This window comes from Anolis carolinensis, chromosome 4 (assembly GCF_035594765.1).
Source record: "Anolis carolinensis isolate JA03-04 chromosome 4, rAnoCar3.1.pri, whole genome shotgun sequence".
NCBI classification, from domain to species: domain Eukaryota; kingdom Metazoa; phylum Chordata; class Lepidosauria; order Squamata; family Dactyloidae; genus Anolis; species Anolis carolinensis.
Window position 1 is genome coordinate 174154001 of NC_085844.1, and position 15403 is coordinate 174169403.

Genomic DNA, 15403 nt, shown 5'->3' on the forward strand with positions numbered 1-15403 from the left:
TTTGGAATTGATTTCACAGCCTGATTTTCATTAAATTGCCCTTTTAAGACCTGAGATTATAAGAAAACCAGGCAACCAAGTTCATAATGATGATTGATAGCATTACTGCCAAGTTGGAACACTCCCTCTGGAGATGTCACAAAAAAGGCTTAAAAGGTTCTTGGGTCACATAACCAGAAGCAGGGCTGAATTTTAGAAGTAATAATAGAAAAGTATGTGTAAATGCTATAGACAGATAAACAGATATAGATATGGATATATACAATATAATGCTGTATTTGTGCGCAGATGGACTTTATTATTATTCTACTTTTCTATATAAAAAGCTTTTGACCATTTTTACCTTAAAGTAAACAAAGAAACTACAACACCCAGAACCACGAAAATTAACAACACAACACAACGCCCTTGCAGCTGGGTTTAAACAACTAAACCAACATTCGGATACACAACCATGGCCCACACAATCCCACAAACACAAAAAAATCTGCGCTTGCGCGGACCACTCACCGGTGCCCACCCTTGCAAGCATGTGAACCTCACCAAGTGCCAATGGGAGGAAAGGAGGATGGCAAAAGCGGTGTTTTTTTCTATGCATTCTCTGGAGGAGACCACGCGCTACCTTTTCAGCTTTCAGATTGCACAGTCTTGCTGCTTGGAAGCCTGGGTACTTGTGTTCTAGGGAAATGGGTTTTTGGGCTGCTAGAATTGGAATGAATAGCCTCGCTGCTTCAAAGCCTGGCTGCTTGCTACCTAGCGGAATCTTTGGTTGGTCAGCCTCAATAGTACAGAGTAGGATTGCTGCTTCAAAGCCTGGCCACCTTCTACCAAGGTTAATCCTTTGTTGGTCTGGTTGAACTGCACTGAATAGCCTTGCAGCTTCAATGCCTGGCTGTGTTATACCTAGGGGAATCCTTGTTTGGCTAGCTGGAGTAGCACCCTCAATCAAAGAGTCGCTTTAAAGCCTGGCTACTTCCTTTGTAGGGGAATCTTCGTTTGGCCATCTTGAATTGCACTAAATAGTCTTGCAGCTTAAAAACTTGGCTGTTTTCTACATATGGGCATCCTTCGTTGGCCAGGTCGAATGGGACAGAGTAGCCTTGCTGCTTGCAAGCCAGGCCGCTTTCTACCTTGTGGAATCTTTGGTTGACCAGGTTGAATGGCAATGAATAGTTTTGGTGCGGCAAGTATGAATGCTGCAATTAGTCACTTTGATTAGCATTTAATGGCCTTGCAGCTTCAAAGCCTGGCTGCTTCCTGCCTGGGGGAATCCTTTGTTGGGATGTGTTAGCTGGTCCTGATTGTTTCCTGTCTGGAATTCCCGTTTTCTGAGTGTTGCTCTTTATTTACTGTCCTGATTTTAGAGATTTTATTGTTCTGTTTTATTATACCACAGTAATTTTTATATGTTATTTGCTTTGAACTGGATTATATGAGGCCCCTTCTACACAACTGTATAAAATCCACACTGAATTGGATTATATGTCACTGTGTACTCAAAATAACCCAGTTCAAAGCAGATACTGTGGATTATATCTGCCTTGGCATTCTGGGTTATATAGCTGTGTGGAAGGGCCTTGAATCTACACTGTCATATCTTCGTGTTCAAATCAGATCATTAGCAGTGTGGAAGAGGCCTAAGTGAGGCCTAACTCTGCCTGTCACCATTGTGGCCGAGTGCGTTGCTAGGAGACAAAGGGGGCGGGCCTAAAGGGGCAGGGCCTACCCTTCTGACTGGCAACTAGGGAGGAAATGGTTTTTCTACATCTTCTAATTTGGACGTTATTTTTCTAGGGTTTTTTTTTGTTTAAAATACATAGATTGGATGACTATGTCTTTTGTGGCCAAATTTGGTGTGATTTGGTTCAGTGGTTTTGATGTTTACTCCATAGTAAAACGCACATTACATTTTTATATATATAGACCATTTTGTACTTTAATACAGTATAGAAAAATTACCTTTATAGAGAGAGTTTTTAAACATGTGCCATTATGTTGATCTCCTGAGCTTTAGCTGTAATTGCAGTAGAAACATTTTTTTAAAAAAAATCTCAGTACAGAAGTTAGTTTTCCGATCAACTGATTGCTAGGCATTTCTTGTTCCCAATTTGTTTCAAAGGTGCTGCTGGGTTGTCCTTTTAATTGGTAAAACAGACTAACTCTGCTGTCTCTTTAAATCTATTATTTAGAATCAGTTGAGGAATTGTTCTGCCTGTGTTATTGCTTGCTGTTCTTGGTCTTACCTGGAGCTTATAACCTTGGTATTGCCATGTGCTGTCAAGTCATTTCTGACTTATGACAACCCAATGGCAGCCCTATCATAGGAGGGTTTTTTTTGTTTTTGTTTTTTGCCATTGCCTTCCTTTGAGATAGAGACGTTGTGACTTGCTCAATGTCACCTAGGAGGTTTCCATGGCCAAGTTAAAATTCAAGCTCTCATCTTTTGTCCAGCACTCAAGCCTCCTCCTACTGTGTCAGAAGAGCAGTTGCCTAATAATAGCACCAAAAAACAACCACGTGTGTTTTTTTTTGGGTTTTTTTTTATTCCTCTTTGCCTTGCTTTCATATTTAGGTAGCATGCAGCAGACAGGATCTTCACATGAAAGTAGCTAGACCAGTTTTTCTATTTCTAGACTTAGTGTCATTGCCTGTAGGCTAAGGCATGGAATATCAGATATTATAATTCACATGTTACAGTGCTTGCAACAGTACAACAATTCCTTCCCTCACTCCATCTCATTTAATATTTCATTCCAGATTATACTTACAAAAGAGTATACAAGATTTAGCATGTTGGAGAGTTGGAGAAATACTGTATATGTATATGTAAGCATATTTTCTCCCAGGTACATGTAAATGTAGGTGTATTCAGATGTAGTTTACATCACTTTCCTCCCAAAGAAAAAAGGATCCTGTGTAACACAAGTACCTCATAATGTGGGTAGTATAGTTCCACTTGGAGGCCTCTGTTTTGGAAGTGGCATTGTAAGAGACAACAGGCTGTGCAACAGAAAACTGCCAGATTCTGTCCATGAACTAATTTTGTACATGTGTTTCTACCAATGCAGTCTATCCCCATTCCTCCATGACACCTATTTCCCCCAAAAAAGCCAACAAGAAAGTACAATAGCCAGACAATGGATGCTATCACATGCAGCCCTCACTATACTGGGAAGAGCTAGGCCAGCTAGCACATATGAGAGGATTTATTGTCAATTGGAAAGTTTTTTTATAGAATTAGTGCATCTTAATTTTCATTTTAAGACTAAGCTACCACAATAAATATTCCATTACAGTAGGAATACATAGATCACAACAGAGAAACTCAAGTTTTCTTCAGTTACTGTGCGGGTTGCAGCTAAACTCAAAGAGAACAAAGATGATTGAGAACTTTGCAGATAGTACTGCCATCCCTCATATTCACATAGTCCCAGTGCTTGTACCCTGTGACTTCCTGGCTTGGACAATAATTGATCCAAAACCAGTAATTTGATTTTTTTTCTGTACAAATTGACACTTTCCTTCCATTGGCAACATTTCACTAATTACCTGAATCCTGCATATGATTTTAAAATCTGCTTCATCTTCCCAAGTTCGTTGGCATTTTTTCAGACTCCTGTGGAAGACAAGAACAAGCAGCCAGTGATGCAAACTAGATGTCAGGTTGGTGGGACTTACTGGCTGCTCTGACCAAAGTCAGCCTGTTTGGCATAAACCAGTATGGTCCAACCTTTAGTTACCCGAGGGCCAATCAAACTTTAGTATAGGAACGTGAGGGCCAGAGACATTCCAGAAACGAATTACATATTGTATTCAAAAACCTAAAGCAGTAAGAAGGGTAAATGATTTTTTTTCCAAATGTTAAATTAAAATATTTTTCCAGTAAGAAGGGCAAGGGCCAACAAAAATGAATTGGTGGGCCACATGCAGCCTGTGGCCCACGGGTTGGACCACATTGGCATAAACTATCCTGCAATGGTTCTAATGTTCTTCACAGAAATGGCATCAAATACATGTGGTGAAAAGCTCTAGGGAATGGAAGAGGCATTGCTTTGATCTGTTTCTTGACTAATGTTGTTACTATGTCATCATAGATATTTGGTTAAAAATGTATAGTTATGTTGTATTCATGAAGGGTTTTTTTCTTGCAGATTATCATAGGGGAATTCTATCGGATCCACTGCTTGAAGGAGAAGTCCCGATCTTTCATCCAGAACCCCTATGTGGCAGCTCTGTACAAGCAAGTGGGTTGTTTCGCCTTCGGTTGTGCCATTAGCCAATCTTTCACAGATATAGCCAAAGTGTCTATTGGACGCTTGAGGCCCAATTTCATTGCTGTTTGTGAACCCAATTTTACCAAAATCAACTGTTCCCAAGGGTATATCGAGGACTATGACTGCCTTAATCCTGATGAAAATAAAGTCCAGGAAGCCAGGTAAGAACATTTTTCTTTGCAACAGAATTAATTTGGTGGGATTTTAATAAAACCTCTGCCTGCATGGGCTTTAAGAGGGAGTGGTATACCTAATTATGTTCATCATTGGAAAAGACATTATGATTTGAGATCATATTGAAGAAAAAGGCTGAATCATGTAAATACATTGATAACTATTTAAATGAAAAATGTTTCTCCAACAGCTTTGCGTAGACATATTAAATAGTTGGGCAAAAGCAAGATGGCACTAACTTTATTCATAACCTGGGCACAGGGCTTTATTCCACACATTTATTGAAAACTGCCATCTTGATAGGGATGTAGATACATGCTTTTTTGGGAGGTTGCATCTTTTTACAATACAGAGTTAAAGATATGTATGGGCAGTGAAAAATACATTTGTACTTACATTGAACATTTGCAAAAATGTGTTAAATGAAGAGTCCGTCTTTAAAGGCTTTAGTTAACTGACATCCATGTTTCGATGATTTTGTCATCTTTATAAGTATATAATGCATAGGTATAGTTAGAAAAATGAAATCTTTCATTTGTTGAAATAACAAGATGAATGTAATATTTTGTTCTTGCTTTTTATATATTTTTCTATAGGAAATCATTTTTCTCTGGTCATGCCTCCTTTTCCCTGTATACCATGCTTTATTTGGTGGTAAGTATAAGTTCTTTTTATCAATGAGAAATCATGCATTATTTTTCTTTAATAGGAAGGTGAAGGAAAATGCATAGTCTGCTTACTCAGGAACAGAAAAGAATCATTAGTACAGATCTTATAGTTAATAGAGTTACAGATTAAAATCTTACTCATTTAGTCCCTCTGACTGCTCAGACATGCAGCCCTGAGAGTGATAAAGAGCCTGCACCTCAAAGCCACTTACAGTGTCTGCAAGCAGAAGTGAATGAGCATTTGCAAAAATGTAGGAAGTGGCTCGTAAAAAGGGAAGCTGTTTCTTTCAACATGAAGAGACACAGCCACGAGAAGTCAGGTGGCTGCTTGCTCATGTTTTTGTATTACTCTTGTTTTAGGGCAACTTGTCTCTACAGGTTCATGCAGCTGCATACAAAATAGTTTAGACAAAATCATTAATAAGAGGTAGATCCTGAAATGAGTTTGCATAACTGGTTGTTGCACAAAATGTCAACACAAGGTTACTTATTTCTAACACAGCAAATTATCGGGTTCGACCTACCCCAGAAGGTGATGGACTCCTTAACTTGAGGATTTAAGTAGAGGCTGGTGGCCATCTGCACAGTGTGTTTTGCTCTGCATTAACAGGGGGTAAACAAATTAGCACCTGGGATCCCTTCCAATGCTGCAATTTTGTGACCACAGTAGAGTCTCACTTATCCAAGCCTTGCTTATCCAAGCCTCTGGATTATCCAAGCCATTTTTGTAGTCAATGTTTTCAATACATCGTGTTATTTTGGTGCTAAATTCGTAAATACAGTAATTACTACATAGCATTACTGCGTATTGAACTACTTTTTCTGTCAAATTTGTTGTATAACATGATGTTTTGGTGCTTAATTTGTAAAATCATAACCTAATCTGATGTTTAATAGGCTTTTCCTTAATCCCTCCTTATTATCCAACATATTCGCTTATCCAACATTCTGCCGGACCATTTATGTTGAATAAGTGAGACTCTACTGTATTTGGGTTAGTGGGAGTGAGCTACCTGTGATCCGATTCTGGTTAATTAACCAGATTTCAGTTCTATAAATCTGAAATGTAGGCCCTTTCCACACAGCTGAATAAACTCCCACATCTGCTTTGAACCGGAATGTATGGCAGTGTGGGATCAGATATCCCAGTTCAAAGCAGATATTGTGGGATCTTCTGCCTTAATATTCTGGGTTATGTGGCTGTGTGGAAGGGCCCATAGATAACTGATTCTTGAATAAATAAACAAACAATAAACGGATTCATTAATTGTCTGTAATGTTTTATTTTACTATTGCTAGCAGTCAATGTGTACAACCACAAGAAAGGCACAGTATGGGTTTGTTATGTCTAACATAACATAACCTGCGGTTAGCTGAGCAACCGTAAATCGTAAATTGTGTTTCCTTCACTGGCATTAGCCTTCAGAACTTGCAATGAGTTATTGTTTTCTGACCATAATTAAAATTCTAGTTTAGGATCAAGATCAAATGAGGGCTTGCTTAAAGTTAGTGTTTAGTTTATGTGCAGTTCTTGTATTTTTTGGCCACAGTGCTAATAACCAGAGCACTGTACTACAACTTTGCTACATTGTTGTTACGAGTGATCAGCAGGGGACATTTTTGTCCCTTCATTTTAGATTGGGCTGAAAAACGTAATCCAGTGACAAAATGCATATGATACGTGGGAAGATTTTTCTCCCCCACCAATTGGTTAAAAATCAGTTACAGTGGTATTCTTGATATCTGTTGAAGTTTAGCTACCAAATTCCATTTAATGAAGTCCCTTTTGTACACAATTCCAAAGCAAAATATTGTCCCTTACATAAAATGAAAAATCAAGGTTTGCTTTTGAGGTCCAAGGTAGAATACATGAATACAGCATCCATGGATAAGGAGGACCAATTGCATGTGAAATTTGGGGTGAAATGTTTACAAATGTGACAAAGCAACAAGATGACTGCTGTGTGGAATCTGTTTGACTAAAATATTCCATCCTGGAGCATGAGGGTTAAAAGTCTATTTCTTGCTCTAATCTCTGGATAAAGTAAGAGCCTGATGAGCACAAGGAATGTAATCCTATACCTGTTTCATTTCACCATAGAGCATAATTGAGATAATGTGAGCCATCTTATCTAGTATTTACATATGGTGAGTCAAAAGGATAATTATGCACTTCATTAGGTTTCCAAAAAGAAAATCTCCTTTCTGGGTAGCAGGAAACTCCAGGAAACAGGGCAGGTGGACTTTCTTGCCCACATAGTTTCGCTCCAACGGTGAGGCTGGTCTTGTTTTTCTTTGTCGATGAAAAATGGCTCTGCCCTTCCTTTCCCCGGCTTGTTATGCCAGAGTGCTTCCTGACTGGAGCTGCTGGAAGTATGCTTGATAGAGCTTGTGAAAAGAACCCAGTACAGGTCAATTATGGGTGGAACTACCCTAAGCTTTATGGAAGGAAAAAAGTGAGATTTAGGGAGTGATTTGTGGTAAATGTAATTAAGGGAAAACATTTTGAAAAAACCTTCAAGACTTTCAAAAGATCTGTGGGCCCCATATCTCCTGTAACTTTAGATATGAAATGAGGGGAGGGAACTGAGTAGGGTCAGACTGAACTTATAAAAACATTACACATGAGCTTATATCTATGAATAGGGCTTCACCACCACAATTCCTTCTCTTTGCTGTCTGAAAAGATAAATTAAGACACAATTCCCTGCTGTTTTCCCTGTACTTTCCCCCCTCTGCTCTTTAAACTGGAAGCAGTCTCTGTAATTTAATTACTATACCTTTCAGACTGTTTGGTGGTCCGTATGAATTTATTTCCTCATATTTTTCTCTCACTTTTCTTTACGTGTTTCAAAGTCATTCTGTAAACATTTACACCATTTCCTCTCAGCAATGCTAAAATAACATTGCTGGTGGACTGGAGGGAAGGATATGCAACATGAAAGAGAACCTGTTTTTGGACTCTCTTTCCACTTCCTTGAGAATTCATAGATGGAGAGTGTCTGGCTGGCCACTGGTTCTAGCAGACCTTTAGGGTTTCTGAATAAATGGTTTGTTTTAGCAGTCATCACTTCTATTTGGCATGAAATGGTTCTACCTTTTCCTATCTTACATGTCCTTAGTCCCCAAAACCTCCTTTCAGCTGATGTCAGTAGTTCTGTTTATTGGTTTCTAGTAGAAATAATAGAAATAATATAATACAGTTGGGCTGTGAGGGGAAACTACTGGTTTCATTAACAAAGCCAATCTTTAGTGAGGTTTCATGATTCGACAAGTCTTGAATGGTTCACTTCCAGGAATTTGCATGTCTGTGCCAATATCAAATATTTGAAGCATACGAAGGGCTGCAGGAGCAAAATAATGGCTTAAAACACTCACCAGCACTCAATTTATTTAATATGCTTCTTAAAATGGTTTAATGAAGGCTGAAAACAAATTAGCTAAAAACAGATAATAAAACGTTAAACATACTTAAACAAGCATCACAATAAAACACAATTATATTTCAAAACTATGAAATCATTTTAAAAACAGAATAGTCTAGGAGAACACTTAAGATGGAAGACTGAGATTTACAAGGAGTGCAACCCCATCCAGGACACGCTGAATCCATATTTTGCCTTTCCACTGACTATGGACATCTTTGTCTTGTCTATCTTAAGCTTCATTTTGTTTGCCATAATCCAATCCCATTACCGACAGCAGGCAGTGGTTCAGAGCCAAGAAAGCTTTTTTGGAATCAGATGAGATGTAGAAATAAAGTTGGGTGACTCCCGATCCAATGTTCCAGATCCTGTAGTGTTATGTGAATGGTACATGACATAATTCTCACAAGAAAAGAACAAAATGGGGTAAACAATTTGACCAGAATAGATGGTGACTTGGTTTCTAGATAAAGTAGTTTTGTCTGGGACCTGAGAAAATGAGATTGCCACCCGAAATGGCTGGAAGATATTGAAAAGAGGTTGTTTTAATTTTGGGATAAACATATGTTAGGTGGGATAAACTAGCTGTCTGGCTACATTAGAAATAATTTGATTCCGTTTTTGAAAATGACTGCTAATAAACAAAGAGTTAAGGACCCTCCCAACTTTCACAGAAGTCACCTTTGGCTTACATTATTCACTTCCAGTTTTAAGTTCATTATTATTTTTTTTAAAAAATAAATCCAACATCTGGCATGTTTAAACAAGTATATAATCTTTGTAAATGTGGGTAGTGCCCTTACAGTTTTCATAGCACTGGAAAGGTGTTGCTGTGCTTTTCCTCTCTGCTCTTCCAGCCCATCAAACTGACAACATTTGCTGGTTCTGAACCTGCAGAGAAGCAATTTACAGGTTCACTTGGCCTGGGTGATCATATCATTAAAAAAATCGGCTTTTCTACTTTCATCTGTTAAAATACCAGAAAATGCAAAGTGCTGACTGGGCCAAACACTCCCACAAAGTGCCAATTTTCCTCTGCTCTCATTTGACTTCAGGTGGAGGAAAGTTGTTGCTATTGAGCTTACTTTGCCTGCAGGGCTCTCCCTCTCACATTCTCACCCTGTAGGGAGTGGATCTTTCTGAAAATTGCAAGGGTTGCAGTTCTTGGTTGCTGCAAATTCAGCATTCTCTTCCCATGACTGCTTGGCAAAGTCAGATTTTAATAAGACTCCATGATAAACTCGTGTCCTGTTTCCAGTTGAAACTTGAAAATTGAAAGTACATGTAATATTTTGTAAATTTATGTATTTTATTTAATTTATGTTATATCCTTCTCCTGGTACATGCTTGGTGCATGTGATATAAGATATGGATGTGCCAGTGATAGTCAGTTGCGATGAGAGAAATGGCCCCTGGAATAGAGGACTGGGGATGGCAGACATATGACCTTCCAGAAATGGTTGGTCTGCATCTTGCACCTGCCTTGCTAAATTAGCTTTTAGTGAGGGATAGGATTGCCATGTCAGGATTATCCCAAGCTCTGGAATTTTCAGGCCAAACTTGAGACCTTGGGATGGTCCCTAGTGATGTCAGAGTGGCATGGCCTGTTTGCTCACAGCTTGTCATTCAAGCACATGTGTAGAAAGAACATATTTTCCTGGTTGGAAATAAAGTTGGATGTGCAGCCCTTGATTTAATAAAATTTTGCATAGTTCATTAAGCTGTGCAGCTAGCTAGAAAGTTTTCTTCCTGATTTGCATACAACCTTATCTCTCACCAGGAGCTGACCTCAAGAAAACGGGAAAATTTGAACCCTGTCTATTGCCCAGAGGTGGGCAGGTTTTTAAGTGCTATGCCAGGGGAATTTCTGGTGATACTTCTAATCCATAAAAGAGGTGAAACTATTAACTTAGAGTAAAAACAAACAAACATCAAAGTTCTTTCCAAATAATTAACTGTTAATGGTTCAGTTTGTAGTTTTATGAGATATTCCCAATGCTTTGTCAGAGAGCCCTGGTGCAACTATAAACTACAAATCTCAGGATTCCATAGGATGGAGTTATGGCATTTAATAGCACAATGCTGATTTAATGCCCAATTATGACACTACTAAGCCACTTTTTTCTTTAACTTTGTTCTTTTGTGGATGAACATTGCCTACTATCTGGTAATATTTTTATTCCCAACTAAACAAGGCACTACAGAGACTGCTAAAATACCATAAGATGGATATAAAGTTGACCACAAACTCTTCCATGTGCCTGCCAAATTCGAAGGCAGTTGATGAATTAATTTCTTATATAAATTACTGACATTTATACTATTAGGAAATAGCCTCCTGAGGGGGTCACCTTAAATGTTACTTCTTTGACTTCCTAGGATTGTTGCTATACAAACTGACAGCCAAATGAACAGTATGTTCATGTATGGGATGCCAAATAGCAAGCGTCTGACTCTATTTTATTGGGATCATGGCCAATCTGTTAGTCATTAGATAAACATTAGTGACTGATTTCAAAGCACCAGACTCAACAAAGGGAAAGATTTCTGACTTCCCCTCCCTCATATGTTTTTATCCCATCTACTTGAATGAGCTCCCATTCATTTGAAAAGAAGTGTCAATATTCAGCTAATTAAGAAAATATGAATCATTTTGAGAATGATTCCTCACCACAGTATTGAGATGTTTATTATATATGTTCTCAGAGTTTTGTGCCAACCCCGCCAACTTAATTTGTTACCTAGAATTGTAATGTGGACTTTCAGCGTCCCATCTTGAAGACCACTGGCATTGCACTACATAGACTGCTTTTATGAGTTATATGTGATTCGCTACATTTCTCCCGACGCTGTCTTTAAACTGATTTCTCCAACCTTTATTGAAGAGTCATGCCATCATTCTCAACAAAACAAATTCAGACTATAAGGTAGCAAACAATGCTGTAATGCAGCAGTGTATCCAATGCTTGTGATTTTAAAAGTACACAACACCACTTTCATACATTTCACAGATGAGGAAAATGTTGTGGCTTTTCATTTTTGTTTGTAAGAATGAGACAAGCAAAGATTCATATCTGTCATGAAAAACTATCATAGTCTGTGTGTGCATGTGTGCGTGCAAACAATACAAATGTGCTCACACTGTTTTTTGCTGTAACTGGCTTTAATTCCAGACTTCTGCAAGAGTTATTTAGGTGCTTAACATTGCCACATGTTATTGCTATAATTTAACTTTTATAAGTAGTAAATGATGCAACAGGTAATACACAGAGAAGCATTCCAGCCCTTCTGCTAGTAGAGCCCAACATCTCCTAAAGATAATATTACAAGCAATCCTCCAAACTATCCCTGGCCAGACATTAAATTCCCCATTATTAGCTATACAGTCCCCAAAACTTAGGTACCTCCCCATTGACCGAGGCCGATGGAAGATGGATTCACAAGGGTTTTATACAGTACAGAAGCAAACAAGGAAAAACCAAGTTTGCTGATGTGTCTCATCTCTCTCTCCAGTATCCATGAAAACTGTGCAAGCAGTAGAGGAAGAACCATCTCTGAGTATCTTTTCATCTTTAATTCATATTTGTTACATCAATCTGTCAAATGTATACAAAATGTATCGCACAAGGTCACTGTTATGGATGACCCCTTTCATGTCACTTTGGACAGCTCTTAATGTTTGCGCATAGTGCAAACAAAAACTGCTGAACCCATTCACCTCGTGGCAGAGACACAATGCACAAGACTCATAGATCCAATAGGTAATTCTAGAGCTCTTTCATAATACAAAATTACAGCACTGTGATTCCATAACTAACATCCAATGAAACTCCATGGTTTGGATAGAGACACTAGAAGAGCTCTGTCACTGAGAATTTTTTAACAAAACTCTCTAAACTACAAATTTCAAAATTCCATAGGATAACAAGTGGATCCTTAGTGCTATAGCTATGTAGTATGAAAGACCCCCTTTTAATATTAACTACTTCTGTCAACAGAATGAAAAGTGGGGAAAGCTCTTACTGCAGCTTCCCATGTGCCTCACAACCTACACCTCAGGCAGTGAAAAGAGCTGCCAAGGGAAGGAGAGAATAAAGTCCCACTTCAGCAGTAGGATAACTTTGGATGTAGGCCATTCATATCTATATTTATATCTTTGTTTACACACACATGCACACACACATTTTGCTTTTTGCAATAGGAAAAATTTGTGCAGCTTTAATACTTCTCTGCTGGTGCTGCATAACTTGCTGAAGAGGGAGGCATGCCTCCTCTTCCTTTGCCTAGGATCCCAGCTGACCACAGCTTCTTCCCTCTGACATCAGTGGAAGCCCCCTGGCAATCGAAGCTTGGCCTACTGCCGTCAGACCTGTGGTGATATATGAGAGATTTCCCCACAATTTCTGCTTCACAAGGTCATCCACTGGGTCACTGCATTCTTCCTCCCTCTGGTTTTGTGGCACTTATCCTCTCTGTGCTATTGGACGCTGTTTTTCCCATTGTTGCTCACTGGTCTGCAGTAGAAGTTGATCATTTTATGTTACTATATAAACACCACACAGGCGCCTCCGTAAACCTCCTATGACTGAGTTAGCAGACTTTAAGAAAAACCACTTGTAATTCACTCACTGTCTGCTGTAAAAACAACTTCAACTCAAATGACTTTTTTTACATTAAGTGTTTGTTTTGTTTAGCTTAGGTTCACTTTATAATGAAAGACTTAGGATGTAAGAGTGCAATATCAGTGTCAGAGATGGATCATAGCTGATGCCCCAGGTTTTGTAGGGGAAGGGGGATTTTTATTAAAAGGACTTAGAAGTGTGTTAGTTAACCCGTCATATCCTGAAAGAAACCTTGTTCATCAAATAAGCAATTTCAAGGGGAATTGTTCCATTTGATGTAACACCGAAAGGTGACTGTAATTCCCTAAAAGCACATGTGCTCATGTGTTGATAAAAGAATAAGATTGCACCCTATAACTCCTCTTCACCAATGGAATGTCATACTGGAGTATGTTTTACCTGGAAAATATTTACCCTATATTCACATTTTAAAGCCAGGGTGGAGAAAAGGCAGTCCTCAAGCAAATGAGGTCTCCAAACCCTACTTTTGTAGTCTTTTCATCCCCCTGGGAGTCTCGCTTCCAAGCCTACAGATTTTTCATTTAAAAATTAAGCCAGTGTTGGGGCCATGATTCCAAATGGCATGAAATCAGCTCCTATCCCATGCAGTTGTTCACCTTTTAAAAAGAAAAAGTACAGGAGGCCTCTTTGTCTGAACCTGGTGGTTCCTTGGAAATACCCATGGTGTCCCTTTCTTCTGACAGAATGCTGTTTGGCTGGTTTTAATGCTTTTGCTGGTCCAATAATCAAGTTACCAGTACCCTTCAAAATTGGTTTCAAATTCTGGAATTGTAATTTTAAATTGTACTAATCCCAACCATACAAACTCAAAAAAAAATCTGGCTTTTTGATGAATTACTTCTAAGTAAAATAACATGGCAGTGATCTCCTTCTTAGCCACTATCCTTATGGCAGGCTATGTCTACACTGCCATACAATGCAGTTTCATAATGCAGTTTGACATTATATGGCATTGGTAGTATAGATTCATATATCGCAGTTCAATTCAGTTAAACTGATTTTTGAGTGTAGATGGGACCCCAGTAATAGAGAAATAACCTTTATAAAGATGTTGTCCCAGTTGAGAGAGAGAGAGAGAGAGAGAGAGAGAGAGAGAGAGAGAGAGAGAGAGAGAGAGAGATCCCGCCATGATTGAGGTGCCAGAACTGTTGTCTGTGTGCCTGGGATTATGCCAAGAACTTCCTAGTCACAAAGGGCAAGTGCGATCACAAGGCTGAATTTGAACCCCAGCATTATAGTAATTAACTACTGGCAAAATGTTTAATTGCATGTCATTTGTCCAGAAACCTGGAAAGTTTCACTGTAATATGAATGCACATGACTATTGTCTGTGACTTTTATATATGATCTTGTCGGTGTAATAAAATAGCTACCCCCCCCCTCCAACCATGAATGTTTTCTACATGGATTAAACTCTATAGACATTTTTCTTGTACCATTCATTTGCTCCAGTCTGTGTCACGCCACCTAACACAGGAAGGCACCATTTGAGCAGAGTCTTGTCACGCTTACGTTCCCCCTCACACAGCTTTTTGGGTTGGGTCAGTCTTCAGCGTCTTTGATTTGTGAATATATATTTTATGCTTTTCCTGCAGCCTTTTCCCCTTCTGGCTCCCCCAGTTCCCACAGGAACCCAAGGAATAGGATGTGCCTAGCACTTTAGAGAGGAAACTAGATCAGGATAAGTTTGAAGAGGTGAGGCAGGGGACAATGCCCATTTGACATCACTTCAGTTATTTCATTTCAGATCCAGTCCTCAGTTGGTGGTTGATTTGTTTGCTTTTCTCCCCACACAGCTAAAGCTAAAAATGTAATTATCTCCACTCTGTGTTTTACAACCAAAGTGCTTTCAAATGTAGTTCATGAAGCAGTTAGACAATACCAGAATTTAAGCTCATTTAGGAAAGATGTTGAATAATGCTGTGGCTGCATTTGGAGTACTGTTTGTGTTTAGATTGCCCCATCTCTGAATTCATTTTGTAGATCTGAGAAAGGTTAAAATACTGAAGCTTGGAGTTTTTAAAATGATACAAGAAAAATCTGAAAGACTGTATCTCTCTACAAACCTACCCAAGTTTTAAGATCTTTGGAAAGGGGATTTTGCTCAATCCTACCACCATCACAAGCATGTCTGGTGAGGACTTGGGAAAGAGCCTTTTGGTGGCTGATTCCAGACTATGGAAATCAGTCTTAAGGGTGGCTGAGTTCAGCTGCTTTCT

At 38.9% G+C, this 15403-nt stretch overlaps 1 protein-coding gene across 1 annotated transcript in view; it reads left to right on the forward strand.

The window, feature by feature from the left end:
• The window catches only part of plpp3 (phospholipid phosphatase 3), an 80162-nt gene that overhangs the window by 50980 nt on the left and 13779 nt on the right, over positions 1-15403 (forward strand). The window contains exons 3-4 of the mRNA XM_003220177.4: positions 4152-4435; positions 5045-5102. Coding sequence (XP_003220225.1) covers positions 4152-4435; positions 5045-5102 — 342 coding nt within the window. The remainder of the gene's footprint in view (positions 1-4151; positions 4436-5044; positions 5103-15403) is intronic.